The sequence below is a fragment of the Rhagoletis zephyria genome, unplaced genomic scaffold, assembly GCF_001687245.7.
Source record: "Rhagoletis zephyria isolate East Lansing unplaced genomic scaffold, Rhagoletis_zephyria_1.1 Rzeph_scaffold_05040, whole genome shotgun sequence".
In the NCBI taxonomy this organism is placed as follows: Eukaryota; Metazoa; Arthropoda; class Insecta; order Diptera; family Tephritidae; genus Rhagoletis; species Rhagoletis zephyria.
The window spans coordinates 2,844-17,501 of NW_016162123.1; the positions used below are offsets into that span (position 1 = coordinate 2,844).

General features: G+C 35.6%; 3 protein-coding genes across 6 annotated transcripts; 1 reads left to right on the forward strand and 2 right to left on the reverse strand.

Annotated features, from left to right (window-relative positions):
• Positions 1-1,991: 1,991 nt before the first annotated feature.
• Positions 1,992-4,216, reverse strand: St4 (Sulfotransferase 4). The gene is made up of 6 exons (XM_017627100.1): positions 3,537-4,216; positions 3,240-3,474; positions 2,899-3,103; positions 2,610-2,736; positions 2,193-2,553; positions 1,992-2,122 (listed from the first exon to the last, which is right to left on the reverse strand). Exons 1-6 carry the CDS (start codon positions 3,607-3,609, stop codon positions 2,119-2,121), a joined length of 1,005 nt encoding a protein of 334 aa, XP_017482589.1. The 5' UTR covers positions 3,610-4,216; the 3' UTR covers positions 1,992-2,118.
• Positions 4,217-5,244: 1,028 nt separating this feature from the next.
• On the reverse strand, positions 5,245-8,141 carry gkt (tyrosyl-DNA phosphodiesterase glaikit). Its single transcript, XM_017627102.1, has 7 exons — positions 7,933-8,141; positions 7,642-7,865; positions 6,860-7,133; positions 6,681-6,783; positions 6,180-6,569; positions 5,521-6,112; positions 5,245-5,468 (listed from the first exon to the last, which is right to left on the reverse strand). Exons 1-7 carry the CDS (start codon positions 8,018-8,020, stop codon positions 5,337-5,339), a joined length of 1,803 nt encoding a protein of 600 aa, XP_017482591.1. The 5' UTR covers positions 8,021-8,141; the 3' UTR covers positions 5,245-5,336.
• A 1,419-nt stretch (positions 8,142-9,560) lies between these two features.
• Vamp7 (Vesicle-associated membrane protein 7) lies at positions 9,561-14,654 on the forward strand. Of its 4 annotated transcripts, none has more exons than XM_017627107.1 (5): positions 9,561-9,679; positions 11,531-11,940; positions 12,049-12,277; positions 14,063-14,130; positions 14,201-14,654. In XM_017627107.1, exons 2-5 carry the CDS (start codon positions 11,737-11,739, stop codon positions 14,360-14,362), a joined length of 663 nt encoding a protein of 220 aa, XP_017482596.1. In that variant the 5' UTR covers positions 9,561-9,679; positions 11,531-11,736; the 3' UTR covers positions 14,363-14,654. The 4 variants fall into 4 exon arrangements, with proteins under 4 accessions (XP_017482596.1, XP_017482595.1, XP_017482593.1 ...); XM_017627106.1 differs by having other exon boundaries at positions 11,534-11,940; XM_017627104.1 differs by lacking the exon at positions 9,561-9,679 and adding an exon at positions 9,833-9,959 and having other exon boundaries at positions 11,534-11,940.
• Positions 14,655-14,658: the final 4 nt, after the last annotated feature.

Genomic DNA, 14,658 nt, shown 5'->3' on the forward strand with positions numbered 1-14,658 from the left:
TGCAAATACAGAAAACGTGCCCAATAAATAAAAAAAAATGTGATTAGTATTGCCACAATGCAACCCTGCTACGAGGTTGCAAAATGTAGACGCGCAAAAAACATACCTTTGAGTGTGACAAAATGTAAACGGCGTCGTTTTCCAATTTTGTATGGGAAACAACAACACCACCGATTTTACGGTTAGAAAACGTCTTAAAATGTAGACGTCTACATTTTGAGACACTATTTGGAACGAACTGTGAACACCCCAATTGTATTCATACGTTTTGGAAGTCAGCCACACTCGAACTGTGAGCAACCCTTATGTTTAAATAAAGTATTAAGGCTCTGTTATGCATACTTGGCATTGCATGCACTGCTATACCATTTTTACGTAGAAATCAAAAACCAACAGACTTCTACGTATGTAGTGCTGTGCGTTCGATAACCGATTACACGCGAGGCTCATTTAACAGATTTCTTATGTGACAGCTCTCAAGCCATGCCAAGTATGCATAACGAAGCCTTTAAGTTGATCAACAATACCACGCATTGCTATACCGTTTGCCTTTCACGCGTTTGTGTTTAGAGAGCATCAACAAACCACATACATATTTCTCTCTATTCTCTCTTCTCTTTTTTATACTCAGCTAGCACAGCGCAAAAATAAAAATAAAAATAACCTTTGCCAGCATGAACGAAAGACACAAGATCACGCGGGACGGAAAGAACGAAAAAAGTTATTTTCTAGCTGCCGAAATCTCGACGCCATCTTTGCTGTAAGAAGTAAACAACAAAGAGAACGGAGAAAACCGCGAAATTTGTTGAACGCATGAAAAATCATTTTTATTATGCAAATTCTTCTAAAAATCATGCCGTTGTGTTAAATTATTCTTTATCTTATGTGTACACACGTTGTCACAAGCGAAAATGAAGAAAATTGCAGTAAAAAGCCACCACCAAATTGTAAACAACGAAGAAATGTAAATAAACGGCTAATGTCAAAATCGTTCAACTTTTTTCCTTAATGCGATTCTAACGGGCTACTCTCCTTCCCGCGTGATCTTGTCTTTTTGGTTCATGCAATTACCAGTATCTCACTAGAGCAAATTATGTATACATTTTTTACTATGGGAATATATCGACAGCTGAGTGGAAGATCGACCTATCACAGGAGCCAGTTCGAAAACGTTCTATCTCAGAAAACTTTTCAAGAGTTATGAGTTTCAGAATTTGAAAAACTCCCTATCTCAGAACTCGGTTCGAAAACACACTATCTCGCTGCCGATTGAGAAACGCCCCATTTCCATGAACCATGTCGTTCGTTCATGCCCCATTTCAGCACATTTTCAGTTCAGATGGGGCGTTTTTGAACTGGCTGCCGATAGGTCGATTGTTGTTGTTATTGTTGTAGCGGCTCCAACAAGATAGCTCGATCTTCCACTCAGGTGTCGATATGTAAATTCAAAAGTTTAAAGCAGCTTTTCTCAATTGAGTTATGAAATAAATGAGCGACATGGTTCAGTTTGTAGAGTAAGATTCAATCAAAATCCCGAAAAATATACAAAGTGGAATTATTTCGTTTTGTTAAAAACTCCTCAGCTATAGTACATAAAATGTATGTATGTAAATATATAAATACTTATTGCTAATGAAAATAGTTCTGCCTTACTCAATAGACTTTTCAATCCACTGATCAACACGATTCTTTAACCTAGGATCAGTCGTTAATTCTTCCCGCTTTCCATTTCCACCCTTACGGACAAAGCCTGCTTCACCTTTTAGCAATACTCCGACGTCAGCCATTTCACTGCCATTAACAGCCGGATTTTCCCGGAAATTCCTGATATCCAAATGTTCTGTAAGATCTTTCAAGCCAACCGTGCCGATCGTACTATTTAAAAACGCTGCTACTTTCCTAATAACTCCACTTAAGTCTGATATCATTTCTTCATAGTTAAGTATAAGTAAGTTGGAAAGGTGGATGTGGGCATACGCTTCCTTGATATNTTTAAAGCAGTTTTTCTCAATTGAGTTATGAAATAAATGAGCGACATGGTTCAGTTTGTAGAGTAAGATTCAATCAAAATCCCGAAAAATATACAAAGTGGAATTATTTCGTTTTGTTAAAAACTCCTCAGCTATAGTACATAAAATGTATGTATGTAAATATACAAATACTTATTGCTAATGAAAATAGTTCTGCCTTACTCAATCGACTTTTCAATCCACTGATCAACACGATTCTTTAACCTAAGATCAGTCGTTAATTCTTCCCGCTTTCCATTTCCACCCTTACGGACAAAGCCTGCTTCACCTTTTAGCAATACTCCGACGTCAGCCATTTCACTGCCATTAACAGCCGGATTTTCCCGGAAATTCCTGATATCCAAATGTTCTGTAAGATCTTTCAAGCCAACCGTGCCGATCGTACTATTTAAAAACGCTGCTACTTTCCTAATAACTCCACTTAAGTCTGATATCATTTCTTCATAGTTAAGTATAAGTAAGTTGGAAAGGTGGATGTGGGCATACGCTTCCTTGATATGGCTACAGTAAGGCATCCAGGGATCTACACTTGCGAACTAGGTAAATAACGTTGAGAAATAGCACATAAAAGAAACTTACTTAAACCACGGGAAAAATAATCCCAATATCGTGTAAAATCACCGATATAGCCTTGCGTGCGATATAAACGATTTAGATGGTAATAGGAAACTGCTACATCTTTGGGGTTGCGTGCTACATAAATAATCTAAAATAATATTATTTTTTAATAGCCTTTTGTNACGATTTAGATGGTAATAGGAAACTGCTACATCTTTGGGGTTGCGTGCTACATAAATAATCTAAAAGAATATTATTTTTTAATAGCCTTTTGTTGTATTGCTGTTGTTAGTATTTGATTTAGAAGTACCTTGCACTTTTCCTTTAGAACACTTGGCGGCAACAAAGAAAATGGGAAATGTGTTTTAATAAAGCGTCTCTTATTTAACGGCCATGAATTTAAAGTTTTGTATCCTGGGGCGGAAAAATATTCGATGAAGTCTTGTTTGCCATTGTCATTAGCATTTTCAGACAGCAACTCCGCTTTGATTTCAGGATGCACGAACAGGGAAAATCTACATACATATGTAACATAATTCATATACATATGTAATATTGTATTTAATATTTAAATTTTAAATCTAAATCTAATTATAAGAATGTTAAATAAATAAATACGCATATACAATGTATGCGAGTATTTTCACTTACTCGAAAAATGGAAACCTTTCGGTGAGCGGCTGTGTTTTAGCTGTTTTAAAGTCCAAATTATTTGCAACGAGCCAAACTAACTCTTGTGTCCATGTAGTGCCCGATCGTGGAAACGATGCTACCCAAATATCATCCGGACGTGCTTGAAAATTATAAAAATTCTCCGCCTCCAATTTGTACTTATGAGGGAAGAAATACTTTTCTGGACCCACCTGCACAAAACCTGTGCGCTCGCCTGTAGTGAAATAATTTGAATTTTTTACTCGTGAAGTAGAATTACTTATGAAGTGAGTATACCTTTAAAATAACTGAGCAGCTCAGCATTTAACTGAGGCTCAAGTTCGGTGATTTCAAATGGAAAGTTGTACATGTTTTTAGCGGTCGAACTTTACCGATGCGATGTTAGCATTGAACTAAAAACCAAACTAAATAATTACGCTGTGAGACGCATTATTTTACATTCGAAGTGAAAGTTTGCTTAGTGTGCATATTTACATAAATAAAATGTAATTAAAAATTTGTTCAGTGTTACATTTGTTGCGCTTAATTGCCGCCACTTTTTATGTATGTATTTTATTAACTACATACGTTGTTTTTGTTGCCCGTGTAATTGCTAGTGCAGCAACTGGTTTTATTTCCGTAGTTGAAATACTTGGAACTATATTTTACTTAGATGCAGTAAAGCTTTTTTTAATTACATACGCGCATACGATTATTTCACTATCTGCATACACCCTTGTTTAGCAATTATAATATTTTTTTTTTTTACAAATATATGGTTTATGCTACAAACAAAACCATATAAATCAAAGTTTCAAACTGTGTACCCGATTAATGAACATTTAACGAATTTTCATCAAAATTTTAACTTTTTACTCAGACAATAATATACAAATTCGAAGTGGCTAAGAAATCGTGTTGATTTTTAACCGACTTCAAAAAAAAGGAGAAGGTCAATTCGTCTGAATATATATATACATATTTTTTATGTATGTTACCGCATAACTTTGGACCACTTTTACCGATTTCTACAGTTTTAAAAGAAAAGGTGGTACTCCGAGGTGGTCCCATACTAATTTGCTTTGGATCCAATCATAGGATCATGAAGCAATTAACAATATTCTTACATTTTTATATAATAATTGAAGTCGGTGTTGTTAAAAATTACTTCTTAATCGGGCAGGAATTCAAAGCGAGTGATTTGCAGAACCTGCCAGTATAATTTTTTTGCTGACAGCATATAAAAAAATCGCGCATACCTTGCTTGGATAAAAATGCCCAGAGCCGTCAGACATTTTTTTTTTAATTAACACATTTCTTTAGCCACTTCAAATTTGAACATTGTTATACTAAAATTGACTGGGCTATAAAACCTCATACCAGATTTCTTTATTTTTTAAATCTCAGTAAAAAGTTAAAGACTCTGATGAAAATTCGTTAAATTTTCATTAATATTGTATACAGCGTGATATTTTTATAATGGTATACAGTTTTAAACTTTGTTTTATATGGTTTTGTTTGTAGCATGAACCATATTTTTTTACAAAAATAAAAAAAGAAAGCTTGCAAAACATAATGAATGTTAAAAAAAACAAGGGTATACGCAGATTTAATGGAGCGAGTATGATTATCGTCGANACAAAAATAAAAAAAGAAAGCTTGCAAAACATAATGAATGTTAAAAAAAAACAAGGGTATACGCAGATTTAATGGAGCGAGTATGATTATCGTCGTTTAAAGTAAAAAACCGCGTATCGTCGTAACCTCGTAACTGACATTTGCTGCAAAAATTGGATTTCCTTATCCATTCGTCCTGAAATATACTGGCCAGATATGCGATTACTTTATAAAAAAGAAAACCATTTTGAAATATTAGTGTTTTTACACTCTAGAATATAATTTATACAACCTTTGAACGGTTTTGAATTTTGTTGGTACGCGGTTTTGTACTTTAAACGACGATATGTATATTAGGCATTTACACGAAGACTACACTAAAAACGAATGAATTTAGTTTATCATATATTTATGTATAATGAAGTGGAAGGTATAAGCAAGTATAGAGTTTAACCCTAGTAATAAAAAGCAACTATAATATCATTGATGTAGGTAATCCATCAAAAATGGTTTATCATCTGGAGCGAATGGCGTTAGTGGCACATCGTAGGGTAGCGGAAATGGTGGTATACCATCACGAACGTGTCCTAAAGGGAACGTTTCTTCCCCAGTCTGTGAAGTAGCATTTAATAAATAGAACCAAATTATTTTTGAATCAACATACCACGAATCTCGGCAGGAATAACACACCAGCTTCATAGTTATAAATCCTTAGACATGGCAAGATGTTGACATTTTTGTTAAATGCTCCCCATGCTGCTTTAGATAAATTTGCGGAAGTCAACATAAACCAATAAATAGATTGATTCTCCAAGTTTATACGAGTATAACTTTTTATGTGCGGCATTGCTTGCGAACGGTAGCGTTGCTTCGAGCACCATTGAAAGAGATGCCCACGCAGCCACGGTTGTTTATCATTAGTATTTGCCCCATAGGGTAAGCATCCACCACCTATCAATCCATCATGACTTCCATTTACGTTGCTAAAGCTGGGGTAAATCATTTTGAATGGTGGAAAATGACTAAGGCCTGGGGGTCCAGAATGTTTTCGCAAGCTATTGAGAAAATCTTGTTGAATCCAAGTTTGTATATTGGGACCCAGACTACCAATGCTTGAGCTTTGACATATTACTGGTACCCTTGCATCCACTGTAGTGCAATATTTTTGGAGCAATTCGCCCACACGGGCATGACCCCATGGAAAGCCACGTGCACCCTCGCGGAAACCTCCAGGTGTTGAACCGATAAAAAATACACTATAAAAAAATATCTATTGCAATCGGTATCTTGAAAGGCTACGAACAATCATGGAATCACACTTACTTTATGGAACTAAAATCTGTTTTGCGTATACGTGCTATCCACGGTTGTAACTTGGGTATTTTATATTCTACCAAGTACAACATCAGATCTTGCCGAAAATTTGTTGGACTCTCACCAGCTGTTGTGTCTACATTTTGTGCTAGTGCTGGCAACTTCGGACTTATCCAAATACCTTGTGTGCGATTATGCCAATCGTCTTCGTATAGATTCGCTGTTGAGATTACTATACGCATGCCACCATCAGTGTACCCCAAAAGCATTACTTTAGCGTGTGAGGTTGCAAATGGTGTTGGCATGTTAACTTTAACGGCTGTGACCTCCGGATGCGTTTTTGAGATGTTGATCAACTCAGGTGTTTCATCACCATAAATAACAAGGAGCGGTGTACCCCTGTAAAAAGAAAACAATCATTTACACACTTTACAGACAAATATTGTATTAGTTTAAAATCTATTAAAAACTATTTTAACCGAAAATATGTAATAGTAATGGTTGCTTTACATTACGCCAGCGAAATAATAATGTCCAAGTAGCCAGCCAATTTCTACCATAAAGTTAATTTGCACGGACGATTCTAGCTCCCCTAGGCTTTCATCAAGAATTTCTGCAATTATATTGTATAAAATAATTACATGCATACATAATTAATTTGGTATTAGACTTGTATTGTGAAGGCATACCTTGCAACGTTATTGTCAATGGCTCATGATGAGTGAGTTTGGAATCGGTAATCGCGGTGAGGAAGAAGTTATAAGGTGCAGCGCGTTCCAGTTTTTCAGCAGCGTGCCCCTTCTCTAAAACCACCGGGATGTAATCCTTAATATTTCTTGTTATTTTGGGTTTTTTGGAAAGTTTAGATTTGTCGGTGGGTGATGAGCTTGATGCGTTACTCGATAATGCATAATCAGTAGACGTACTACCTACAGGAGATTTGCTACGTTTTGCTGTATCAGGCTAGAAAGGCAAATTTATTATTAAAAAAACAAAAGGGTTGGGTTCCGAGAAGTATCTGTTAGTTCGAAGATGGTACAAAAAAAATGATGGGGGCGTGGCACCGCTTACCTTTCCAGGTTGAAGGAGCAAAGACCAAGGAATTCAATGGCATGAGTCTCTTTCTCTCTTCTCAGGCAACACAGAAAGGAGAACTAGTAATTAGTAAAGGTGATAACCTTTAATCGGAATTGTGTTCTGCCCAAAAATACTGTGGAAAGCGTAGCCGGAGTTAAACCGATGAGGGTTATTTTTGGACCGAGCAAAAAATCCTTTTTATTTTACTTTAAATTCTTGTGGCATTTTGTAAGCAAACTTAGCGGTTTTTCACGACTCATGTCATTGAATTCCTTGGTGTTTGCTCTTTCAAGATGGGAAGTTGGACGGAGCTACCCCCTTGATTTTTTTTGTATCGGCCTCCAACTAACAGATACTATTCGGAACATTTCCATAACGAAAATTGTGAACTTACTTTAACGGCTTTACCATCTAACCGACGACCTCTTATGGTATCGCCATCAATATTACTGGACGTTGGAATTTCACTGGTACCCCGACCACTGCAACTTGCCTTTGGAAAAAGTTTTTCTAGCAGCTTTAACTGAGTTTCTATTAATTCCGCGGACATAAAATATTCATCCGGTATAGCATAGTTATTCGTCGCGGGATCCAAACCCTTCGAATAAATTTTGTCCACTGAAATATAAATGAATATCGTGTGCTGAAAATAAATAAATATGTTCCCCAGTATAATTATACATACAATGAGGATGCGAGAATTCGCTGAAATGAATAGGATTCTTTCGATAACACTGGTCGCCGTAAGGACATGTTTTTAGTTTATCCGCCATTGATAATAAAATTCTAATAATTGTTAAATTTAAAGAACTTTACAAAAAACATTTAATAGTTAAAAAAAGACACAAACACAACTCGAGTTGACCGCGCAGCAATGGTGCCAACTTCCAAAGTAGCCTGGCCAAATAATTAAAAAATGCCCCTTTTGTTTATACGGTGTTTACGTGTGCGATTGAACAGGCAACTCTTTTTGAAAGCAACAATCGCCTAGTGCGAATGGCCTAAATTGCTTTCCAGATGCTTCACGATATTCATGATTTGCAGGAACAGCTGTTTTCTCCATTAATAAACCTTATGGAAAGTGGTCACCTGGAACGACTTCCTGTAAAAACCTGCAAATCGTGAAGCATCTGGAACGCATCTCTAGCAAGACTTGTTTTGTTTGCTTTTGACATGTTTTTATACACATATACGGTTTCTTATTTTGTTCGTCATATTATAACTCAAATGTAAAAAGTAGTAAAAAAATAGACCGAAGAAATACAACTGAGTCGNTGAAATGAATAGGATTCTTTCGATAACACTGGTCGCCGTAAGGACATGTTTTTAGTTTATCTGCCATTGATAATAAAATTCTAATAATTGTTAAATTTAAAGAACTTTACAAAAAACATTTAATAGTTAAAAAAAAAGACACACAAACACAACTCGAGTTGACCGCGCATCAATGGTGCCAACTTCCAAGGTAGCCTGGCCAAATAATTAAAAAATGCCCCTTTTGTTTATACGGTGTTTACGTGTGCGATTGAACAGGCAACTTTTTTTGAAAGCAACAATCGCCTAGTGCGAATGGCCTAAATTGCTTTCCAGATGCTTGACGATATTCACGATTTGCAGGAACAGCTGTTTTCTCCATTAATAAACCTTATGGAAAGTGGTCACCTGGAACGACTTCCTGCAAAAACCTGCAAATCGTGAAGCATCTGGAACGCATCTCTAGCAAGACTTGTTTTGTTTGCTTTTGACATGTTTTTATACACATATATGGTTTCTTATTTTGTTCGTCATATTATAACTCATATGTAAAAAGTAGTAAAAAAATAGACCGAAGAAATACAACTGAGCCACCGTTACTGCCGTTTGGCGTAAATTTCATATCGGCTGCATTTCTTTATTCATTCTGAACGTTTGGAATAAAATTTTTTGTTTACTTATTCTTTAAGGCCCGTCCACATAGAACTTTGACGTTGCGTTGGCGTTGGCGTCGCTTTACCAGCTGACTATGAATACATGAATTCAAATGCAGCCGTCCACATAGCCGAAATTCGACAACGCTCACGCCAACACNTTTTTTTCGTGCAACCCTGCGTTGAGTTGAACGCAATTGTTGAACGCAAAGTTGAATAACGCAAACACTGCTTTATTATTTAGAACGTTCCTGATGATATGTAAACGTATATTTCAAACGCATTCTGTTTATTCCGGCTATGAAATGGGACTATCCGGAATCTATAAAGAAACGCAGCCAAAATGTTTATTGATTACTAAATACTCGAATCGCCCTGTAGTTTGTTTCATACGTTTCTTATTTGTTCAACAACAACGCCAAATATTTTACTGTCAGTAGAGAGTGCAGTTGCAGTTTATACGTATTTTTCTGGAATTTGTTATTGCAATCAACAAATGAAGAAGGGATTGTGAAATTATATAGAGTAAGCGAAACGAATCAAATTAAATATTGGTATATATTAGTTGTGTTCTNCGGCTATGAAATGGGATTATCCGGAATGTATAAAGAAACGCAGCCAAAATGTTTATTGATTACTAAATACTCGAATCGCCCTGTAGTTTGTTTCATACGTTACTTATTTGTTCAACAACAACGCCGAATATTTTACTGTCAGTAGAGAGTGCAGTTGCAGTTTATACGTATTTTTCTGGAATTTATTATTGCAATCAACAAATGAAGAAGGGATTGTGAAATTATATAGAGTAAGCGATACGAATCAAATTAAATATTGGTAGTTATTTATTAGTTGTGTTCAGCAGTATAATAATTTAACTTAACACTCAAAAATATATCGAAACATGTACATATGTATGTACATAAATATACCCTTTATTACCGTCTTATTTTAGTACAAACGACAATGGAGTTTAATGATGTTCAGCTAACAATATAAGGCTTTGTGTTTTATGCGGTCATTTTGTCATTGCAGTTCCGTAAGTAGCTGTTAGACGTGGCAAGTGCAAGTCCCTTTCATAAGTCTGTAAGAGATTGCAGGAGCAGTTACACCTTGCATGAAAAGTGGCTTTCCAAAGCAATTTTCATTTCAGAAAATCAAACTATCCTATAATATTTTGTTGTTGTTGTTGCGGCTACAACAACCTCGCCCAGATCGGTTAATATCTCAGTCGTTGTCGTCAAGTTTCACTAACGGCAGCCCTAAGAAGCGTGCAGCCCCAATGGGGTGGGTCCACTGGGACAAAGGCGTTGGGGTTGTTGGGCTTTCCGGGCATACGAAGAGATGCTTCGAGTCATGAGGTATCTCTCCGCATGTCGGACACTCATGCCGCACATCTGCGTTGAGTGTGCTCTGGTATGAGTTTAACCTGCTGCAGTAGCCAGAGCGAAATTGAGCTATTGTGGTTCTTATCTCCCGAGGCAGATGAAGCTCCGTCTCGTCTATGTCCAGTGGTTGTGCGCCTAGAACGGGATTCATAGGTCTGGAGTCTACATAACTCGAGGCTGACTCCCTGTGATTGCCGTTCAGGGCCTGTCGATATGCTGACGGGTCTACTTTTTGTCTGTTTACACGGTGAATGCAGCCCAGCCCACTCTCAACGATGTTACCAGACATTTTTATGCTTATAATAACAAAATTACTGACCTGAAATTAAAAAAAAAGAAAAACGCTCAAATGGGCATAAAACAACCACAAAGTGTCTAATGCTTTAATATTTATATTGTTCATGTCAGGAGAATACAATAATTACAAGTATTTTTTTTAATGTGCTGCAACATTTTTATAATCTTATAGAAATTCAGCAAAAATCGCGTCACACGGCAACACTCAATTGGTTTGCTAGTGCAGCACGAGCTTGTTGAAATTGTTTCTCGAAAGCGATTTGCGTTATTTCAGTTGCAATTAAACCTTGCAATTTTTATTTCCGAAAGTGATCTCTGCAAATCTGCAAAAAGCACTTTCTGGCTGTTTACACCGGAAAGTAGACTTTCGATTTCGCATTTTGACAGCAAAACGCGTAGAAAAAGCGCTTGTATTGCGTTTAACCGCACCTTTATAATTTGAGTAGGTACTTTACATTCATTTAAATCTTCTGATTCGAGGTTTTTTCGTGCCCACACAGTGGTTTTGGATTATCAAGAATACGCAGAAATGTACATACACATTCATATATGTATGTATTATTTGTTAATGCCGATAAGTGCATACATATGTACATATATGTATAAGAGTAAGGTGGTCGGGGGGTTGGCGGGGTAGGCTAGCGAGTTTAGCATTCATTTGCAATTTGTCACTAATTTCTGTTTTTTATTCCAGCAGTATTGGTATCATTAAAAAAACTGAAATTAGAAAAGCATAATAAGGAAGTTATCAAAAAATTAGCAAAAGCAGCTAATTCAAGCTGACAACTAACAAAAAGTCGAACAGCCGATGTTTCCAAGTGCTTCTTGGCGTGGCTAAGGTTACGTTAGATTTGGAACTATTTGCCCTCAACATTTATACGAGCACCAACAATATAAAAAATGCCAATTTTATATAGTGTAATATCCCGAGGTAGCACAGTGCTGGCCAAATATGCAGAGTGTGTGGGCAATTTTGCGGAAGTCACGGAGCAGATAATTTCAAAGATAGCGGTGGAGAATCACAAGTTAACTTATTCACATGGTGAATACCTAATACATTACATATGTGAGAACCGCATCATCTATATGTGCATTACAGACAACGTAAGTACCAATGACTATATCATAGATTCCTACATACTTGTCTATATATGAATAAATAGATCCAAAATAAATCCAATAATATAAAAATGTAATTGTACACCCTTATAGGAATTTGATCGCACGCGCGCCTTCCTTTTTCTTGCGGATATCAAACAAAAATTCATACAAACATATGGACTACAAGTAGCAACAGCTATTGCTTATGCAATGAATACGGAATTCTCAAAAGTTCTAGCGGAACAGATGGCACATTTTAGTCAATCGCGTGAGGTGGATATGATTTCAAGAGTTCATGGTCAAATTGACGAGTTGAAAGACATTATGGTAAAAAATATTGGTATGTTTACGATGCTAACAGTGTGCTCATTATGCGGTCGCCTTATGTTCGTTTTCTTGTATTATGAAGAAAAAACTATTTTAATAGTAGTATGTATAAAGCCTTACAAAATTAGATTTTAACATTTAAAACATTATTTTATGTCCGTTAAATTAACTATGACTTAAAACATGTTTTATCCTTAAATTGGTGTACTAAGTTCAAAATGAGGTAAAGGGGATTTTATATACATGCATGCATATGTCCATATTTAATTAAAGGTACGTTCTAATTTCATGATTTGCTACCTGAATTTTTAGCAAATTAATATTGAGCTTATCTTGAAAAAAAAAATACATATACATATATATACTTCGAGGATGATGATGCAATCGCAACAGAAAGAAAATGTATATGAGTCTTTTCAAATAGAGTATTTTTCTAGTATAAATTCTGATTTTTTATTTCCCAAAGAAATGTTTATACAGCAAATATACACGTTTTAGTATTACGCAGATTTTGCAGCTTTTTTTCAGTTCGTGTGTAAATAAAAGTCAGCTGGCACACGGTGAACCTGATAAAATAGTCGTATTTCTAAATAGCGCATAGTTAATCTGTGTCATTTCATACAAATGACTTTAGTGTCATTATACAAAAAAATCATGATCCAAATTCTATTTATAATCTGGTCTAAACTTAAGTTCCGTTATAATTAGACGTTTTAACTTGAAACTATGACTACTGGTCAATGAGCTTCTATTTACTACCGTATTTTACCCCGTTTTACAGAAGGATGATCCTAGAGTTAAGACATAATTTGAACTAGCCAAGGACCGTAACTTTTACATTAACATTTTGAAGTTGTTCGACAGGATTTAATGAAATTTGGATTAACATAGTATTTCTGATTTTTAATTTTATTTTTTTTTACAGAAAATGTCTAAAATTTATGTAAAGAGTTTTTATAGCCCAAACGAACTTGTATATTGAGCCGTATGCATAAAAACTGAGCAATTGCTTTTTCTTGAAATCGCATACCATTCACTTAAATTTGTTTGAACAAATTGGGCAAAAGGTCTGAAGTTTTATAGGCGACATACATATACAGTGCGTCTGACTCGCGAGTCATTTGTGTACGTGTTGACTCCCCTTCGACTACATACAATTGAATCATTCAGAGTCATGCCAGGAGTTATGTCGGTGTAACAAACACATATTTATTTTCACAGACACATCCAAACCGACTCAAGAGCCAGACGCATGGTGTATGTCGCCTATTAAGGTATTATTCAGCACTTGTGAAATAATAGTACATACTTGCTTCGTTTTATAATGTTGTATTTTTTCAGTCACTAATGTATTTTTTTCNTTTTAATTTTATTTTTTTTTACAGAAAATGTCTAAAATTTATGTAAAGAGTTTTTATAGCCCAAACGAACTTGTATATTGAGCCGTATGCATAAAAACTAAGCAATTGCTTTTTCTTGAAATCGCATACCATTCACTTAAATTTGTTTGAACAAATTGGGCAAAAGGTCTGAAGTTTTATAGGCGACATACACTGTGCGTCTGACTCGCGAGTCATTTACGTGCGTACGTGTTGACTCCCCTTCGACTACATACAATTGAATCATTCAGAGTCATGCCAGGAGTCATGTCGGTGTAACAAACACATATTTATATTCACAGACACATCCAAACTGACTCACTATTCAGCACTTGTGAAATAATAGTACATACTTGCTTCGCTGTATAATGTTGTATTTTTTCAGTCACTAATGTATTTTTTTTTCTTTGTAATTATAGACAGTCTTCGGGATCGCGGCGAAAGGCTGGAATTGCTTGTAAATAAAACGGAAAACCTTAGTAATAACGTAAGTAACACGAGCAAAGTCTACATTATATGGCTTCTTCATCAAGTTTATTTGGCATTTCCATTTCTAGTCTGTTGCATTCCGCAAAGCTTCTCGAAACTTGGCACGACAAATGTTCTGGAAAAAGGTGCGCATCTACGTCGTAGTAGTGCTCATAATAATATTTGTTGTTTATGTGATTATAAGTATGTTCTGTGGTGGTCTTGCATGGCAGGGTTGTGTTGCGAATTAGAAAAAAATATATATACTTGATAAGGTTTTACCCAAAATCTTTATCTCTTCGTACATTTGAATCTTTCTTGTCTACGACTCGTATTTTTATTCAATATATGTAGTTTGTATTTAAGACATTTTATTTTTAATCTTCATTTATGTATGTATATGACACGAATATTTATAAAGTATATGCATTCGAAAATATTATTTTCCCGATGAATGGAAGAGAGCGCATAGCGTTCTAGACGGGTCTTTACAATGGTGAAATGCATGTAAAGAAATAAATAAAATTCATCGCTTTATTTATTCAAA

Bases quoted from the DNA above. Each gene is read 5' to 3' on its own strand.
- St4 (XM_017627100.1), bottom strand. From the start codon at position 3,609: ATGTACAACTTTCCATTTGAAATCACCGAACTTGAGCCTCAGTTAAAT. The intron at 3,475-3,536 runs GTATACTCACTT...ATTTCACTACAG, and splicing joins GCTGCTCAGTTATTTTAAAG to GCGAGCGCACAGGTTTTGTG. The intron at 3,104-3,239 runs GTAAGTGAAAAT...ATATGTATGTAG, and splicing joins GAAAGGTTTCCATTTTTCGA to ATTTTCCCTGTTCGTGCATC.
- gkt (XM_017627102.1), bottom strand. From the start codon at position 8,020: ATGGCGGATAAACTAAAAACATGTCCTTACGGCGACCAGTGTTATCGA. The intron at 6,570-6,680 runs GTAAAGCAACCA...TTCTTTTTACAG, and splicing joins TATTATTTCGCTGGCGTAAT to GGGTACACCGCTCCTTGTTA. The intron at 5,469-5,520 runs GTATGTTGATTC...GCTACTTCACAG, and splicing joins TATTCCTGCCGAGATTCGTG to ACTGGGGAAGAAACGTTCCC.
- Vamp7 (XM_017627107.1), top strand. From the start codon at position 11,737: ATGCCAATTTTATATAGTGTAATATCCCGAGGTAGCACAGTGCTGGCC. The intron at 12,278-14,062 runs GTATGTTTACGA...TTGTAATTATAG, and splicing joins CATTATGGTAAAAAATATTG to ACAGTCTTCGGGATCGCGGC. The intron at 14,131-14,200 runs GTAAGTAACACG...TTCCATTTCTAG, and splicing joins CGGAAAACCTTAGTAATAAC to TCTGTTGCATTCCGCAAAGC.